The 18,515-nt window shown below is 55.0% G+C and overlaps 2 protein-coding genes across 3 annotated transcripts; both read left to right on the top strand.

Annotated features, from left to right (window-relative positions):
• The first annotated feature begins 39 nt into the window (after window positions 1–39).
• On the top strand, window positions 40–4,672 carry LOC127046540 (sigma non-opioid intracellular receptor 1-like). Its single transcript, XM_050943712.1, has 4 exons — window positions 40–197; window positions 817–1,017; window positions 2,720–2,812; window positions 4,200–4,672. The coding sequence occupies exons 1-4, from the start codon at window positions 50–52 to the stop codon at window positions 4,424–4,426; spliced, it is 669 nt and encodes a 222-aa protein (XP_050799669.1). The 5' UTR covers window positions 40–49; the 3' UTR covers window positions 4,427–4,672.
• An 8,672-nt stretch (window positions 4,673–13,344) lies between these two features.
• LOC127046539 (sigma non-opioid intracellular receptor 1-like) lies at window positions 13,345–17,734 on the top strand. 2 transcript variants are annotated; one of them, XM_050943709.1, is made up of 4 exons: window positions 13,345–13,494; window positions 14,000–14,200; window positions 16,498–16,590; window positions 17,263–17,734. In XM_050943709.1, exons 1-4 carry the CDS (start codon window positions 13,347–13,349, stop codon window positions 17,487–17,489), a joined length of 669 nt encoding a protein of 222 aa, XP_050799666.1. In that variant the 5' UTR covers window positions 13,345–13,346; the 3' UTR covers window positions 17,490–17,734. The 2 variants fall into 2 exon arrangements, with proteins under 2 accessions (XP_050799666.1, XP_050799668.1); XM_050943711.1 differs by lacking the exon at window positions 16,498–16,590.
• The last annotated feature ends 781 nt before the right edge of the window (window positions 17,735–18,515 follow it).

Below are 18,515 nucleotides of genomic sequence, written 5' to 3'. Positions count from 1 at the left end.
CCCCCGAGAGGCTCGGCGCGCGCCGCGGCGAGGGGCGGGGCGGAGCGGGATGTGGGCGCTGGGGCCGCGGGCGCTGCGGGCCGGGCTGGCGCTGCTGGGCCTGGCGCTGCTGGCCCAGGGGCTGCGGAGCTGGGTCGCCTCCCGCCCCTTCGAGTTCCGGCCCGAGGAGATCGCGGAGCTCGGCCGGCACCACGCGGGTCAGTCCGGGCGGGGCGGGGCCCGTGGGACGGGGGGGCCCTCGGGGGGGGTGTGGGTCTGAGGGGGTGGACAGGGGGCTGGGGGGTAACACGAGGGGCCCCACTGGATGGGGCCCCGGGGAGAGGTTTGGTTCTGAGGGGGTGGGACCCTGGGCTGGGGGAGTAACATGGGGGAGCACAGCGTGGGGGTAGCAAGGAGGACACGGGAGGTTGGGGGGTAACGCGAGGGGGGGACCTGTGGGGTGGGGGCCTGCGGGCAGAGCCAAGTGTGAGTTGTTGGCCAAGCCCCGGGCAGGCCACTGGGTCCCTGCCAGCTCTTTGGGTGCAGCTGCACCGGTTCGTGCCAGGTGCCCACTTGCCTGGTGGCTGTGACGCTGGGACCCAGCCCATCAGATGGCGGGGCCGGGTCGGAGGCTGCCTGCCTGGGGGACGTGGCAGAGAATAGAGGGGGGTTAGATCCCATCCCATCTCTACTGCCTGGTTCCCTGGATGAAGCCAGGCTGCCCGTTTTAAGCTCAGTGTCTCGTCTTGGTGGGAGCCAGGAAGGTGGCCGGGCTGTGGGTGAGGCCGTGGGCCTCCTGCGCGGTGCTGACTTTGCCTGGGTTTGTGGGTGCTGCAGGCTTGGACCATGAGCAGGCCTTCTCCAAGATCATTGTGGAGCTGCGCAAGAAGCACCCAGGCCACATCCTGCCGGACGAGGACCTGCAGTGGGTGTTTGTCAACGCGGGCGGGTGGATGGGCTCCATGTGCCTGCTCCACGCCTCGCTCACCGAGTACGTGCTGCTCTTCGGGACGGCTGTCGACACCGGGGGGCACTCGGGTAAGCAGGGCTCAGCTACGTTCAAGCAGAGAGGCTTGGGTTGGGGGGCTGCTATTGGGTAGCTAGTGCTTGGCGCTCACTTTGATCTCCAACTCGGGAGTCTTGTAGCCCAATGTCGAGTGCTGCAGGCATGACCCTAGCTCTGCAGTCTCTGGGCTCATGCTCGCTGAGGATGGAGGCAGAACCTTTCCCCCAGGGCTCAGCCTGTAGAGGGCTGGAAAATCTCATCTCGCCTTGCAAGCAGCAGGGTGGGAGGGAGACGCAGGCTTCACAGTCCTTTGCTCTCCAGGACACAGACTGAGCCACTTTCGCAATGTGTGCAGATCACACATGCTTCCTGACCCACGGCCCAGTTCCTGGGGGCTGGGACTCTGTTGTTCCCTGCATTCGGGTCCTGAGCTCATAGCTTTACAGTCAGTCAGGGAACTGCCCCGATTTAGAAGCAACCCTCTCCCTTTTCTCCCACCCCACCCCCTCACTTGCCATGAAAGCCACCTCTTTGGAAGGGGTTAAAAGAACTGCCCTAAATGTGTACTTGTCCAAACACCCTGCACATCCACAGAGGCCAGTACACCTAGGGAGCCACTGGGAATCCCGACCTCAGTGCAGTGATGCTGTGTTTCTCTGCCTTTTAACACCTTTTACATTAAAACAAACAACCCTGGTGTTTTCCTCCCCAGTCACCCAAACCCAGCTCAGCACCCTTGCCCTCCGGCCTGCCTGGCCAGAGGAATCCCAGGCGAGCCCCACACTCCAGAGCCAAGGCAGGATTGTTCCTGCAGTGTATCCCCTTGAGCTTTTTCTAGTCTAATAAGTGACTGAAGCAAACGGCTTCATCCCATTCCTCTTAGACCTTTGTCCTGCCCCTGATAACCCTGCTCCCTCCATGGGACTCTTCCCCATCAGGCCCTTGTACATGCCTGTGGTGCCTTCTCTTTTCTCCACTGCCCCCTGCCAGCTGTGGTTGGGCTGAGCTGAAAAAAATGAGTGTTTCCGATCATCTCTCTTATGTCCATAGCTCCCCAGCATGGCCTGTCTGGTAAGAGGAGTGTCTCTGCCTCGTGATCCCTCTTCATTGCATCTTCAGTGGGGTAGCTGGGCATCCAGGATCCCCCAGCCCAGGAATGTTGTGTAAGCTCACTTGTAGAAAGAAACCATGTTGAGGCCCAAAAAGGGAGCCTGTCTTGTGTCTGATTTCTCTCCTCCCCATGGGTAGTTGACTCCAGCACATGTTGTTAGCTACTGAGCAGTGAAGCCAAGACTACTGAGAAAAGCCCAGGCTCCAGAGACCGCTGGCCCACGGTGTCTGACTGGCTGTCCCTCAGATGGCCCATGCTGGGGGTGTGCTGATCAGCAGAGCCCTCTTGCCTCCAAGAGCCAAAATGAGGGAGAACGCTGGATCCCCAGAGAATGGAGAAGGCAGAAGCAACTCAAGAGCCTTTCCCTTTAGCCTGCAGCCAGAATTGCCTCAGAGCCTCTGTTCCCTTTTATTCCCCGTGGCAAACAATCATGGAGAGGAAGGCGGCAGCATGTGGGTGGGTGGGCTCCTGTCCTTGGCAGAGCCCTGGGGACACAACAAGCAGACAGATCCAAGCTGTGGGTGGAAGGGATTTGTTTCATGAGGTTTTGGAGACCTGGATATTGAGGCTTCACCCTCCCCCATAGCAGTGCTGAGATTTCATGCTGTGTGCCTCTCTTGCAGGTCGGTACTGGGCTGACATCTCTGACACCATCATCTCGGGGACCTTCAGGCAGTGGAAGGAGGGGACGACCAGAAGTGAAATCTATTACCCAGGTGCTGTTACCGAAGGTTGTTTCAATCCAAAGCTTTTGGTAACCTTATTCTGTGCGAGGTGGTGTCAGGAAATAAATCGGTGGGGACACGGCCGTCTGACCGAGAGGTGTCTGGCACAAACAAGACGATACTAGAGTGTTCTCACTTAAAGCTGTACTTTACTTAGTCTTAAACACTTGTACATGTACGCAACAGGTTGGTAAAACACCCCAAAAAATTTCAGATGCATATTTACCCAGGGTCTTGAGGCGGTCTCGAGCTGATAACTGCAACTGTCCAGTGACCAGCCGGATGCCTGCAGGGAAGCTTGAGAGGTGTCCAGGCACTGAAGTGTCCATTGAGCTGAGATTTCTTCTTCTTTTTATATCCATCTTATTAGCATTACAAAGCTTGTTCATTAACAAAACTGCTGAGCAAAAGCTAAGATAAGAGTGGAGATTTCCAGCCTGTCAGATGCGCAATTTTCCATCAGTTAAGCAGGGGAACTTTCCATCAGTTAACTTGCTGCATCGCAATAGTTAACTATTGCCAGACTTTCCATCTTGCAAAATGGCATGCTCCGGAAAGCAGCTCAAGTCAGGAGGGCAGAGGGTCATGTTTACTCTTTGAGGTCACTCGCTCCACCCTCCCCTCCTGGTCTGTTAGTTGTGCTAGGGTTTCAGAAAGGCCTTTTAGCTGCTTTCAGCAATAAGCACAGCAATTGGTATTCCAGCCGCTCGCAGTGGTTACACATGTTACTGGGTCTTGGGCTATCAAAAATCTGCTCCTACCGTCTGTGTGGCACTGTCAGCGCCAGCCCCACCCACTGGCGTTCGAAGGTCTCCCCTGGGTGGCTGTCTTTGCAGGGCTAGTCACCTTGGTCTTTTCACGTAGCGATTTGAGTGGATAAGGCTAGAGCTCTGTTAGCCTCACAGGATAGAGGGAAAGGTACAGGGCACAGCAGATTAGCCTGCAGGACACCACACCTCTAGCTCTCATGGAGGCCAGGAGATGAGCAGGATTCAAGGAAAGCGTACATGCTGATGGGTAACGAGCACATCTCCATCAGGTGGGATTTAAAAAAAACATGGGAAGGGTTATAAAGCTGCCTGGTTCAGAGCAGGAGCCAGCCACTGAGTGTCAGGAGAAAACTACCCCTTTGGGAAGGCTGTTCCATGATCGTACACCAGAGGACATCCTTGCAGCCTTCCTTGGAGACAGGCTTCTGGATTAGCTCCCCCTCCGGCAGTTCTCCAGCGTGGTGCTGAGCATCCCCCTTGTCCCGGGCTGAGAGTGGAGGTTGATCAGGCCCACAAAGAGTTCTGTGCTGTCTCTGGAGCAGCATGTTGGAACTGGTATTTTTCAGAATAACAGCCAATGCTCTGTCTGTCTGTCTGTCTGCCTGCAGGGGACACCATAGTGCACCAATCTGGAGAGGCCACTGCTGTCCAGTGGAGCGCTGGCACCTGGATGGTGGAGTACGGCCGTGGCTTCATCCCCTCCACACTCATGTTTGCCTTGGCCGACACCATCTTCAGCACTCAGGACTTCGGCACCCTCTTCTGCACCCTCCGGGTTTATGCCAAAGCCTTACTCCTAGAAGCAGGTGCCTACTTCAGCCACCTGGTCCAGTGAGACCACTCTGCCCGTGCACCAGCATGGCCTCACAGGACAGGGCACCCTTTTCCCATCCCCCCACCATCATGCAGATTGTACCAGAAAGGCAATGGGCAAGAGCACCTCTACCCCTTTCCCCACACAGGCGTGCCAGGGTAGGCTGACCGTTAGCTGTATCGTCCGCCTGCCGCACCGAGCACTCAGTCGGGGTAGAAACAGGCAATAACAGATAATGGATAAACCTAGATCGCTATTTTTTTAATATCCAAATGTTTGTCTCTATTTCTGTAACAATACTGCAGCAGCTGTTGAGCTGCCACCCATGTGTGTTTGTGTCCTTGCCCTCTAGCTGCAGCTGTCTCTCATGCTCTCTCAAAATGGCAAATGAAATTAATATGGATAAATGTAAAGTAATGCACATTGGAAAAAATAACCCCAGCTATACATACAATACAATGGAGGCTAATTTAGGTACAACTAATCAGGAAAGCAATGTTGGAGTCGTCATGGATAGTTCTCTAAAGATGTCCATGCAGTGTGCAGCAGCAGTCAAAAAAGCAAACAGGATGTTAGGAATCATTAAAAAAAGGGATAGAGAATAAGACAGAGAATATATTATTGCCCTTATATAAATCCATGGTACGCCCACATCTCGAATACTGCATACAGATGTGGTGGTCTCATCTCAAAAAATATATACTGGAACTAGAAAAGGTTCAGAGAAGGGCAACTAAAATTATTAGGGGTTTGGAATGGGTCCCATATGAGGAGAGTTTAAAGATGCCAGGACTTTTCAGCTTGGAAAAGAGGAGACTAAGGGGGGATATGATAGAGGTCTATAAAATCATTAGTGATGTTGAGAAAGTGAAGAAAGAAAAATTAACCTGTGGAACTCCTTGCCTGAGGAGGTTGTGAAGGCTGGGATTATAAGAGGGTTTAAAGGAGAACTAGACAAATTAATGGAGGTTAAGTCCATTAATGGCTATTAGCCAGGATGGGTAAGGAATGGTGTCCCTAGCCTCTGTTTGTTGGAGGATGGAGATAGATGACAGGAGAGAGATCACTTGATCGTTACCTGTTAGGTTCACTCCTTCTGGGGCACCTGGCATTGGTCACTGTCGGCAGAGAGGATACTGGGCTGGAAGGACCTTTGGTCTGACCCAATACAGCCGTTCTTATGTTCTCCGAAAACCGGGGGCCTGTGAAAAACCAATTGTGCGGGTGTGTGTTACATGGATCATCCTGTGCGTACACACACTCTGGACATGAGAGAAACCCTGTCCAGCGGCAGGTGTCTACATAGCATAGGGCCAATTCACTCGTCCCCAGCTGAACCTAGAGTAACTGCAGTGAAGTAAATGGGGGTCAGCTAGTGTGAATCTGGTGTCTAGCCTTGGAAGTGACATACAGCAGGCTGGGTCTGACTTCCAAACGGACAGATGCACTGTGTATAGGTTACATAGGATACTGGTGTGTATCCTGTAATCTGTACCTAGTCTTCTAGTTACTGTTTCTAATACAGAATCTGTCTGATTTAGAGTTCAATCCTGGGGGCGATCCAATACCCATTGTCACTAGATGGCGTGTTCCATTAGACGCTAGCATCAAGTACTATCTGCAGTAACATGCTGTGCTACGTGTTGAAAGGCCTGTGATTTGTGCGTTTGTGAGAGATGTGCCCCATGCAGTCTGCATCTGTCACCCTGCCCTTGTGTCATGTTTTGTGTGTGTACAATCTGCCTCCTTTGCAAGGCTCTGATGAGAGGAGATTAGGGAAGAAGGCCAGAGGCTGGGGCAGGGGCCCTTTCCATGGTGCACATTCTCCAGAGGCCTTGTTGTTTGTTCCTGTGATGGGGAGAGCCACCATCCATCGCCTTAACAGACAGCCTTATTGCGGTGTCCTCCTGGGCTATGCACGTGTCTGTACCTCCTGGTGCTGGTGCCTCCGCTGCTGGGCACTCAGTGCCCCTAAAGGGCTCTGTGTGCTCCAAGCCCCAGGGCTGGGGCACACATGGCAGAGCTCGAGTGGAGCCAACCTGTGGACTGTATCTTGTACCTGACCTCTGATGGTTATGGGAATTTGCCCCCATAGCTGTTCCCCAGTCTGAGATACCTCATTCCTCTGTCCCACATGGCCCTGGCTGTCTCCCTAGCTAATGTACTGACATTTGAGAAGTGGACGTTACTGAAGACTAGGGGGCAGGAAAGCATCTGTTCCAAACCTGTGGGCTGCTTTCCCTGTAGAGCCTCACAACTGTTACTCCTGGGGGAATTCTGCGTCACTGGGCACATGGAGAAAGATGTCCCCCGCAGGCTTTTTGCTCTCCCGTGGAAAAATGGCATCTGTGGGGAAGCAAAGAGAGGCTGCACCAGCGCTCGCTCACCTCTCCCTGGCAGTGCAGGTGTTTCTGTTCAGCCCAGAGGAAGAGATAAGTCGCTGCAGGGGGTAGGGGAAAGAGAGAGGGTCTGGTGATGCCTTAGCTGCCCAGGGACATAGGTGGGGAGGGGAAGGAGGAGGTTCTCTCTCTCCCTTCCCTGGACGGAGCAGCTGGGGCTGGGTCAGATCAAGGCCCAGACACCTCTCCTAGCTGCAGGAAGCTTAGATCGACTTGGGGGTGGGGTGTGTCTGAGTGCAGGACTGAGGCTCATCAATGCTGGGGGGTGCAGCTCAGCGGGGGGGAAGTTCAGGGGCTCCAGATGCTTGGCAATTGAGTGGAACTCCTTGTACAGTGACCCCTCCACCCACTTCCTGGCCTCATCTGTTCTCAGCCGTGGGGGGAGGGGGTCACTGTATGGTGAGCTGCTCCCTCATCGGCCCAGCCTCCATGCATCTGGTTCTCCCTGTCAAGCCTCACCCCCAACACACACCCACACCTGGAGTCCCCCCTGTGTCTGGAGCCCACATACCCAGAGGGCTCCCCACACACAGAGTGCCCCGCACCCAAACCCCCATCCTCTTGAGCCTCACCCCCTGCATCATGCGCACCCACCCCAAACCCCACTCCCCCAGCACTCCGATGCCCCACTGAGTCCCAACCCAGACTCTCGCCCCGTGCTGCACCCTAACCACCTTCACCTGGACTCTCCTGCAGAGTCCCATTGACTCGGCACCCAAAAACCCCAAATGAGCTCCTGTTCATCCAGATTCCCTCCCCCAACCCAGGCTGCCCACACTGAGATTGTGCCATACCCAACCTTGGTATTCTTGAAGGAATTTTGCACCAAAAATTAAAAATTCTGTGCCAACACATTTTAAAATTCTACAAAATGCTGCACATTTTATTTGTCAAAATAACACAATATAATGGTGTGATTATATTGTGTTATTTTGAGAAATAAAATATGCAGAATTTTAAATTGTGTGCAGAATTTTTAATTTTTTGGCGCAGAATTCCCTCAGAAGTATTTTACAAACCTTCGGTCTCTTGCTATAAAGTGGTGGCCCCTGGAAACTACAGGTCCCAGCATGCAATGCAAGCAATCTAAGCTGCAGTGTTATATGCAGGGGCTGGAAGGTTGCCTAGGGATGGGCTACCTGCCTAGCTACATCTGAAACAGCTTCCCCCCATTATATTGTCCAGGGACCAAATGCTGGTCACTTTAGTCCGTCAGTAATGTCTGTTTCCAAACGAGCATCACCACAAGAGCCAGCCGGCTGCAGAGCATGTGTCTCGTTCCTGGTCCTTGAACTGTCATCGCCCATCGGTACATGTACGGCCTGGAATGGGTCACTCTTATCAGTTTCAAGAATAAACATGCTCATCTGGCTTAATTTTTTTATTTATTTTGTTTTGAGAGAGAGAAGAGGTGGCCCGTGCAGACCTTTCCTGCATGCTTCAGGGACAGTGAAGGGCGAGGTTGTTTTGTTGGTGGTCAGTAATGAAAACTGCTGTGAATCCAAGGCTTGTATCATTTCTGCCGAAAATGCTGAATTGATCCTACATAAGGCTATGATTTGGTCATGGAGGCAGTGGGGGCCCCAAAGCCCCTGGTCGCTATGGGGGCCCACTGCTGCAGGCAGCATCAGTTCCCGGCTGCCACAGGTGGCAGGGGATATCCCACAGCTCCAAGTCATGGATGGTGGGGGCTCCTGGATCTATGAGCCCCCATGGGTGGTGGTGGGCCCTGGAGCTCCCAGCCAGCCCCTGCAGCTGCCCAGAGGCTTCCCATTTTGTCATGGATATTTTTAGTAAAAGTCAGGGACAGGTCATGGGCTTCTGTGAATTTTTCCTTATTGCTGGTGACCTGTCTCTGACTTTTACTAAGACTTAATCCTAAATCATCAGCTCCAGGTTACAAAGGCGGAATGGCAGCCAACACCTCGTTATGTGCAGCCCTGCTTGCTCAGAGTAGCCAGGGTTCTGTCTCCTGAGGGAACTGCCACAAAGGCGTGGGCTACACAGGAAGGGTTTAGCAGCATAGCTATTGCTGGGAGGAGTGTGGGAGGGATGTCATCTCTTCAAAACATTAGCGTCACTCAGCTGTGAGTGAGTCTGCTTGTGGTGCATAAGGGAACACAAACCCCTGATACCTTCCACGCCCTCCTCTGTGTACGGTCAAAGCACCCAGTGCCAGCCTTCCCCTGCCAAGGACTCCTTCCTCCATTGGCCTGCCAGTAATAGGCTCCAGTGGTCAATGAGCCCCTTCCCCGGCTCGCCAGATGCATCTGAAACTTTCCGTGTCTCTTTAAGAGTTTAAACTCCTTGAGACAGGGACCGGCTCTAGAGCTGGGCCCTGTAGAGCTCTGGGCCCCTTTAGGATCAGTGAGTGGACGCTGCTGCTTTCTCGTTCCTTCTCAAGAGCCCAGTCACTGAGTTCCCAAGAGTAGCAGCCGCGTTAGTCTGTATCCGCAAAAAGAGCAGGAGTACTTGTGGCACCTTAGAGACAAATTTATTTGAGCATAAGCTTTCATGGGCTACAGCCCACTTCATCGGATACATGCGGTGGAAAATATAGTAGGAAGATGCATATACGTATACATGAGGACATGAAAAAATGGGTGTTGCCATATAACACCCATTTTTTCATGTCCTCTGTGTATATACATCTTCCTACTGTATTTTCCACTCCACGCATCCAATGAAGTGGGCTGTAGCCCACGAAAGCTTATGCTCTAATAAATTTGTCTCTAAGGTGCCACAAGTACTCCTGTACTTTTTGCTGAGTTCCCAAGGAGACTTGCTGCTCCTCTAACATCCAGGCTGCCCCTTGCGGCTGGCCCCTTGCTGCATTAGGTGGGGAGATTCTGCAGCCAGAGCCGTGCTGCCGTGTGAGTCCAGGAGAGAAGCCAGCTCTGCCCAGAGCTAGGTCCTCTCAGGCAGGTGTAATGGGAGTTAACATGGCCAGTAAAGTCAACAGTGCGGGCTGAGGTGCACGGGGAGAAGCTATTTTTCTGTGCCTACTTTTCCCTCTCTACCCTTACATGGCTTCATCTGCACCCCCCAAACCTGCATTTTTCGCCTATATACAGGTCCTAGCACCAGCTGGGGACAGGAGCCCTCCCCCATCCAGACTGTCCCTCACACCTCCAGTGGGTCATTTCTGGGCCACGAGTGACCTCTGTTCACTATTGTCTAGAAGCCTCAATTACTCTGGTCAGCGTTATCCCCCGCTGCTCTCCGAGGAGCGGAAGGGAGGTGGCCTGTTCCCTCAGAAAGGGGTTTTCCAGACACTTGTAATAAGGGGCCATGTTCTCATGGAGCTGTGAAGATTTACACCCTCTGAAGAGCTGAGCCAAGGCCTTTCACATCACCTTTGATTTCCCAATCCCGAGACAACAGCGATTCCCCCAGGCAATGGCGAGAGCTGGATTGTTCAGCCGTCCAACAGGGAAAACTCATGATGCTTTTTTCCCAGTAGATTTGTTGTTATTACTAATTTACACAGAGACTGAATTAATAGAGCTCGTTCTCTTCCTCCATTGTAGCCCTGTTCTGCCACCCCCAGTTCTCTTCCTGAATGCCAGCCTTGCTAACCTGGGCACTAACGAAACACGCCGGCCAGTCACTCCTCCATGGGCAGGGGGCTCATCAAGCTGCAGCTTCTCTTCACAGAGGTCTATTTCTGTGCTTGTAGGTGGTGATGCAGGGGACTGACATTTCCCAGTGGGCATGAGATTTAGAGTGAACTTTTTGACGCCAAGCCTGTGGGCCTAAATATCACTTTCCTCACAGACGCTGCCTGGATGGGAAGTAGCTTTTTGTCTTCATGGCTCCCTCTCCCACGGAGGTGACTCTTATCCAGCTGAACAAATCTATTGAAACACCCTCCTGGAAAGAAAAGGCGTGCACTGGAACCTTTCTCTAGGACCTACACAAAAACACGTAATTGTGGCCAATCAGCCCTCCCACCCCCCATCACTCCAATTGTTTTGAAATGCGGGGAGGATCATCTGCGTTGGGCTCCACTTGTTCTCCGGGCCGGCCGGGTGGGTTGCCCTGATCTTTTTGCCATTTTCTGTGTGGGGCGGACTGTGTCGCAAGGTGTCATAACCTTAGTCCCAGATTTGGACCTTAGCGTCCAAAATATGGGGGTTAGCATGAAAACCTCCAAGCTTAGCTACCAGCTTGGACCTGGTACTTGCTGCCACCACCCAAAAAATTAGAGTGTTTTGGGGCACTCTAGTCCCCCTGAAAAACCTTCCCTGGGGACCCCAAGACCCAAATCCCTTGAGTCTCACAACAAAGGGAAATAATCCTTTTTCCCTTCCCCCCTCCAGGTGCTCCTGGAGAGATACACAGACACAAGCTCTGTGAATCCAAACAGAGTGACTCCCCCTCTCCGTTCCCAGTCCTGGAAACCAAAAGCACTTTCCTATTCCCCCAGAGGGAATGCAAAATCAGGCTAGCAAATCCAACACACAGATCTCCCCGATTTCTTCCTCCCACCAATTCCCTGGTGAGTACAGACTCAATTTTCCTGAAATTTCCCAGTAAAGAAAACTTCAACAGGTCTTAAAAGAAAGCTTTATATAAAAAGAAAGAAAAATACATACAAATGGTCTCTCTGTATTAAGGTGACACAATACAGGGTCAATTGCTTAAAAGAATATTGAATAAACAGCCTTATTCAAAAAGAATACAAATCAAAGCACTCCAGCACTTATATTCATGCAACTACCAAAGAAAAGAAACCATATAACTTACTATCTGATCTCTTTGTCCTTACACTTAGAAACAGAAGACTAGAAAGCAGAACTACTTCTCCAAAGCTCAGAGAAAACAGGCAGACAGACAAAGACTCAGACACAAACTTCCCTCCACCCAGAGTTGAAAAAATCCGGTTTCCTGATTGGTCCTCTGGTCAGGTGCTTCAGGTGAAGAGACATTAACCCTTAGCTATCTGTTTATGACACAAGGCGGGCGGGGATGTGTCCTGGGACTGTCACTGCTCTAAGCCTTCTTCCACCACACGACAGCGTGGGGTCTTGGAACACTCCACAGGGCTTTGCTGCAGAGCCGATCATGCTGTTGCTGGAGGCTGATCTTCACAAAGGAGCTGCCAGGCTGTTTGTGGGCACAGCAGCTAGGGAGGGGAGCAGCCCCTGTCCTATGTCTAGGGCCCTACCAAATTCAAGGCCATGAAAAACGCATCACAGACAGTGAAACCTGGTCTTTTGTGGGCTTGTACCCTACACTATACAGCGTTCACGGGGTCGAGACCAGCATTTCTCAGATTGGAGGTCCTGACCCAAAAGGGAAATGCAGGTGGTCACGGTATTGCCACCCTTACTTCTGTGCTGCCTTCACAGCTGTGTTGACTGGCACCCATCTCTGAAGGCAGCACTCTGCCAGTGCCAGCAACAGTGCAAAAGTAAGGGTGGCCATACCGTTCCTTAGCACCCTTACTTCTACGCTGCTGCCTTCAGAGCTGAGCGGCTGGAGAGTAACGGCTGCAGACTGAGGGCCCCGCTGTGCAGGCAGCAGGGGAGAAGTAAGGGTGTCGCTCCAGGCCAGTGCCTGCTTAGCCCTTCCCCCTGGTCTGTCACTCCAGGCCAGTGCCCCCTCCACCCCTCCCCCCATCTGTCTTTCCAGGCCAGTGCCCCCTCCACCCCTCCCCCCATCTGTCATCCCAGGGCAGTGCCCACTCAGCTCATCCCCCCTGTCTGTCATTCCAGGCCAGTGCCCCCTCCACCCCTCCCCCCATCTGTCATCCCAGGGCAGTGCCCCCTCCACCCCTCCCCCCATCTGTCATTCCAGGGCAGTGCCCGCTCCACCCCTCCCCCTTCTGTCATTCCAGGCCAGTGCCCCCTCCACCCCTCCCCCCATCTGTCATCCCAGGGCAGTGCCCACTCAGCTCATCCCCCCTGTCTGTCATTCCAGGGCAGTGCCCCCTCCACCCCTCCCCCCATCTGTCATTCCAGGCCAGTGCCCCCTCTACCCCTCCCGCCGTCTGTCATTCCAGGCTAGTGCCCACTCAGCCCATCCCCCTGGTCTGTCGCTCTGTGCCAGTGCCTGCTCAGCCCCCTCCCCCTGGTCTGTCACTCCAGGCCAGTGCCCCCTCCACCCCTCCCCTCATCTGTCTTTCCAGGCCAGTGCCCCCTCTACCCCTCCTGCCGTCTGTCACTCCAGGCCAGTGCCCACTCAGCCCATCCCCCTGGTCTGTCACTCCAGGCCAGTGCCCGCTCAGCCCCTCCCCCTGGTCTGTCACTCCAGGCCAGTGCCCACTCAGCCCATCCCCCTGGTCTGTCACTCCAGGCCAGTGCCCGCTCAGCCCCGCCCACTTCTCTGTCACTCTGGGCCAGTTTCGGCTCGGCCCTGCCCCCTGGTCTGTCATTCCAGGCTAACGCCCGCATGCCCCGCCCCCACGCCGAACCCCTGCGGGCTGCGATTGGCCGGCGCGCTGAGCCCCGAGCGCTCCCATTGGCCGGCGCGGAGCGGGCGGTGCCATCCCCCGCGAGGCTCGGCGCGCGCCGCGGCGAGGGGCGGGGCGGAGCGGGATGTGGGCGCTGGGGCCGCGGGCGCTGCGGGCCGGGCTGGCGCTGCTGGGCCTGGCGCTGCTGGCCCAGGGGCTGCGGAGCTGGGTCGCCTCCCGCCCCTTCGAGTTCCGGCCCGAGGAGATCGCGGAGCTCGGCCGGCACCACGCGGGTCAGTCCGGGCGGGGCGGGGCGGGGCCCGTGGGGGGATCCACGGGGCGGGGACTTGGGGGGTCTCGGGGGGACCCACGGGACAGGGACTTGGGGGGACTTGGGAGGATCCACGGGGCGGGGCCTTGGGGAGTCTGGGGGGGACCCACGGGGCGGGGACTTGAGGGGTCTCGGGGGGACCCATGGGGCGGGAACTTGGGGAGTCTGGGGGGGCCACGGGGCAGGGACTTGGGGAGTCTGGGAGGACCCACGGGGCAGGGACTTGAGGGGGCTTGTGGGGACCTACGGGGCAGGAGCTGGGCATGGGAGTAGCACAAAATAGCTGGGGTGGAGGGCGGAGCATGTTAGATCCCATCTCTACTGCCTGATTCCCTGGATGACGTCAGGGTCCCCATTCTGGGTTCGGTGGCTCGTCTTGGTGGGAACCAGGAAGGTGGCCGGGCTGTGGGTGGGGCCGTGGGCCTCCTGCGTGGTGCTGACTTTGCCTGGGTTTGTTGGTGCTGCAGGCTTGGACCATGAGCAGGCCTTCTCCAAGATCATCGTGGAGCTGCGCAAGAAGCACCCAGGCCACATCCTGCCGGACGAGGACCTGCAGTGGGTGTTTGTCAACGCGGGCGGGTGGATGGGCTCCATGTGCCTGCTCCACGCCTCGCTCACCGAGTACGTGCTGCTCTTCGGGACGGCCGTCGACACCGGGGGGCACTCGGGTAAGCAGGGCTCAGCTACGTTCAAGCATTGAGGCTTGGGTTGGGGGGCTGCTGCCTTTGATTTCCTGTGGTAAACCATCAGGGGGACAGCAGGTGTCTGGGGCGGGGGAGCTGCAAGTCCCAGCCAGGTAGCGCTGAGATGCACTTTGATCCTCCGCCAGAGCAGAAGCAGGGCTGGACATGCCAATGTGCTCAGCAGCGCTATCCCTTCACCTTGTACTGCCCATTGGCTGTTGCTCGTGCCGATGATCTGGGGACCGTGAGTCAGCCTGGCCGCACCTGCTCAAGGCTAGTGCCCGCAGAGGTGTGCTGTTGTGTGCGCACAGCTCTGCACCTTAACAATGACATGCTAGTTAATTGAGAGGGGAGGAGATGCCACTAGCCAAGTGCAAAGAGACCTGGAAGATCTTGGAGAACCAGGAGAACGGAAGTATCAGGAACTTTGTTCCCTGGAGCTAAGAACTAGCCTCTCCAGATGCCGCTTCCTGTCTGTGCAGCCCTGGCCCTGTCACCCACTGGGCACTGCAAGCAGTGGAGAGAAGCAGCCAAGAATAAGGCAAGGAGGTGCTTATCCTCGTGCTTGTGCGTCCTGGCCAGATTACTGTATTTACTGTAGGTCCCTCCGAGGTGGGCTCAGGGTTTTCCGACCATTGAATAGTCCCATGAGTGGTCTCTGGTAGCTGCCCGTGTTTAAGCCCCTGTTTCCTGTTGACTGACTCAGGTAACAGCAGCCTCTCCCAAAAGGCAGAGAGGGCAACAAACCAGGGTAACTGGCTAGCAGGATTAAAAGGGGCTAAATCCTGCACTGTACGATGTATCAGTACAACACAAGCATCTTCGCTCCCGGGGGTGGCGGTAATGTCTAGCTCTGGTCTCGCACTCTCCATCCACGCACTTTACAAAGAGGGGAGGATCCGTGCTGCTCTCCACAATGTACAGATAGGGAAAAAGAAGCACAGAGGGGGCAGCTGAGGTGAGAATGGACCCCAGGTCTCCTGAGTGCCAGCCCAGTGCCTGGTCCTTTAGGCCAGTACGTCTCTCGGTGGGTCCAGGAGCAGGCTTGGTGTAGTTTCATGCACATTAATATTCAGCAGCCACAAACCTGCTTAATCTGTTCAGCAAGTAGAAGCTTTTCCCTGTGGGTGCAGCTTGTTTCCCCCTGTGTTAGCGTGAGAACAGGGAGGAGGGATGCGGGAGGGGGAGGCCCTAATATCCAGGTCTCCAGGACCTTCCTCCCACAGCTTAGATCTGGCTGCTTGTTGTGTCCCCATGGGCCCTGCCAAGGACAGGAGCCCACCCACCCATGTGCTGCCACTTCCCGCCCCCTTCTCCATGCTGTCCCCTATGTGTAGAACATGCCAGTGCCTTGCCCACAAGAGTGGCTGGGTCGGGGGTGGAGGGTTGCCAAATCGCTGCTTGTGGGAGCCGAGCCGAGCCTGCCTTCTCTTCTCCTAGCCTCAGCGCCGCAGAGCATATGAGCATGAGCGGCCTTGGCTGCAGCACCCACAAACCCTTGCCAAGTCTGGCGATGGGGGTTAACCAATGTGATTCAGCCCCAAGCCATGGGGAGTCTTTCCATGGACTTCAGAGGGTGCTGAACCAGGCCTGCAAAATTGTGGGCAGGCATCGTGTCTCAGAGCAGCCCTGTGAAACCTGTACTGCTCCCCTCGAGGCTTCTAGCCCAGGCAGGTCCTGAGCAACAGGACTTCAGAGTGACAGTGTTGGGGTTCCCATCTCGCTTTGCTCTTTCCCTCAGTTTCAAAGGGGTTTATGCAGCTGGCCTCTCAACAGCAGCTGCAGCTGCAGCCAGAAACCCAGCACACTTTGTTTTTTACAGATTAGCCTCCCAGCTTCCAAACAGCGAGTGGTGGGTCTTCCCCCTGGTGGCTAGCGAGGGCTTGGCTGCCAAGCTCTGAAATTGAGGGGGGAGCTCCAGCGGTGAGAAATGCCTGGTGTGGGAATGATGTGGCTTGAGATCTCTGGGCTGCCAGGGATAGGAGCACACCAGTTCCACTGAGACCCAGCAAGCTGGGACGTTTCGCAAGGTCCTGCACTTGGCCCAGGGCCCTGTCAGGGCTCTTTGACATTGGTCCAAGATTGAAACTAGCAACTCTAGGCACTTGGAATAGCGTAAACCGCTCTCCCTACCCATATGGGTGTTGAAGCCTGCTGATGTTTCAGGCTTGTTCTGTGACAGCTGAGCTAACGCACAGAGCAATCCTCGGGGCTCGTCAGGCACTCGCAGTGGGCTGTCTTGCCCTATCACTCAGATTTCATGCTGTGTGCCTCTCTCGCAGGTCGGTACTGGACTGACATTTACTACGCCATCATCTCAGGGACCTTCAGGCAGTGGAAGGAGGGGACAACCAGAAGTGAAATCTATTACCCAGGTGCGTGTGGCACTGTGGTGTCAGCCCCACACACTCGCGCCTGGGTGGCTGCCTTTGCAGGGCTGGTCGCCTTGGGCTTTTCATGCAGCAATTGGACCAGGTAACAAGAGAGCCTTGTTAGCTCTAGCCCCAGGGCACGGGGGAACATACAGGGCACAGCAGATTAGCCTGCAGAACACCACACCTCTAGTTATGAAGGCCAAGAGGCGAGCAGGATTCAAGGAAAGTGTGCACACTGACGGGTAACGAGCGCATCTCCACTCCCATCAGGTGGGATTGGAAGAAAATGGAGAGGGTTATAAAGCCCCCTGGTTCTGAGCAGGAGCTGTGTGTCAGGAGGAAACTGCCCCTGTGAGAAGGCTGTTCCATTATTTTCCACTAGAGGATGTCCTTGCATCTTCCTTGGAAGCAGCTGGTACTGGGCACTGTCAGGGACAGGCTTCTGGATTAGCTGCCCTGCCCTTGGTCTGACAGTTCTCCAGTGTGGTGCTGAGGCCTCCTGAGCCCCTTGTCCTGGGCTGCTCAGTGGAGGGTGCTCAGCACCTGCAGAATCAGGCCCACAAAGAGCTCTGTATGCTGTCTCTGGAGACATACTGGGAGAGGCGCTCTGGAACCAATGTTGTCCTCGCATTCAAAATAACAGCCAGTGCTGTGTTTGTCTTTCTGCCTCAGGGGACATCATAGTGCAGAAATCTGGAGAGGCCATGGCTGTCCAGTGGAGTGCCGGCACCTGGATGGTGGAGTACAGCAGTGGCTTTATCCCCCCCTCGCTCGTGTTTGTGTTGGCTGACACCATCTTCAGCACTCAGGACATTGTCACCTTCTTCTACACCCTCCGGGTTTATGCCAAAGCCTTACTCCTGGAAGCCGGTACCTACTTCAGCCAGCTGGCCCAGTGAGACCACCCTCCACAAGCACCAACACAACCTCAAAGGAAGGGATTCCCCTTTTCCATCCCCCACCATCTCCTGCAGATTGTACCAGAAAGGCAGTGGGCAAGAACACCTCTGTCCCCATGTGCAGGTGTGCCAAGCAGGCTGAACGTTCGCCGTATCCACCTGCCGCAGCGAGCGCTCCGCCGGGGGAGAAACAGGCAATAACAGATAATGGATAAACCTCGATCACTATTCTTTTAATGTCCAAATGTTCCTCTATATTTCTGTAACGAGACTGCAGTGACTGAGCGTGTGTGTGTGCGCGTGCATGCACGCGCACACCCTCTGTCTGCAGCAGGCAGCACTAGCCTGCTTGTGTGTGAGAGACCCGTGGCTCTGCAGCCAGCTGCCCTCTGTTGCCTTTTGTTGCTGTCTCTCGTGCTCTCTGAAAGCTGGGGGCCGAGGAAAAACCAATCGGGGGGAGGGGGATGTGTGTTATGGATCGTTGTGTACATACACATGAGCGAAACCATTCCCATTAGGGGCATAGGACAAACTGCTGAGCTCACACGTCCCCATGTGAACCTGGAGTAACTGCAGTAGAGTAAATGGGGTTCAGCTAGTTACTGAAGACAGGGGGAGGGCAGGAAAGCAGCTGTTCCAAACCTGTGGTCTGCTTTCCCCGTAGGGCCTCACAGCTGTTACTCCTGGGGGAATTGTGCACCACTGTGCATGTGCAGAAACACGTCCCTGCGCAGCTTCTCTTTGCTTTGCTGCAGAAAAATGGTTTTTGTGGGGAAGCAAAAAGAAGCTGCACCAGTGCTTACCCCTCCCCAGCAGCGTGGCTGCGTGTGTTCAGGCATCCAGAGCAGCCGGGAGAGAGGTACAGCACTATGGGGGAAGGGCAAGGGGGAGTCTGGGGATGCCCTGGCCACCTAGGGGCATTAGTCCTGAAAAATCAAACTGAAAGCAACCCTTTAAGCTCTTTTTAGCAGTGTGCTCAGACACAGAGAAGGGGGCTGGATGACCAAAAGTCAATCATGCTCTCTG

This window comes from Gopherus flavomarginatus, chromosome 3, assembly GCF_025201925.1.
Source record: "Gopherus flavomarginatus isolate rGopFla2 chromosome 3, rGopFla2.mat.asm, whole genome shotgun sequence".
In the NCBI taxonomy this organism is placed as follows: Eukaryota; Metazoa; Chordata; order Testudines; family Testudinidae; genus Gopherus; species Gopherus flavomarginatus.
This window is presented reverse-complemented; position numbering and strand designations above follow the sequence as displayed.

Bases quoted from the DNA above. Each gene is read 5' to 3' on its own strand.
- LOC127046539 (XM_050943709.1), top strand. From the start codon at position 13,347: ATGTGGGCGCTGGGGCCGCGGGCGCTGCGGGCCGGGCTGGCGCTGCTG. The intron at 14,201-16,497 runs GTAAGCAGGGCT...CCTCTCTCGCAG, and splicing joins CGACACCGGGGGGCACTCGG to GTCGGTACTGGACTGACATT. The intron at 16,591-17,262 runs GTGCGTGTGGCA...TTTCTGCCTCAG, and splicing joins AAGTGAAATCTATTACCCAG to GGGACATCATAGTGCAGAAA.
- LOC127046540 (XM_050943712.1), top strand. From the start codon at position 50: ATGTGGGCGCTGGGGCCGCGGGCGCTGCGGGCCGGGCTGGCGCTGCTG. The intron at 198-816 runs GTCAGTCCGGGC...TGGGTGCTGCAG, and splicing joins GCTCGGCCGGCACCACGCGG to GCTTGGACCATGAGCAGGCC. The intron at 1,018-2,719 runs GTAAGCAGGGCT...CCTCTCTTGCAG, and splicing joins CGACACCGGGGGGCACTCGG to GTCGGTACTGGGCTGACATC.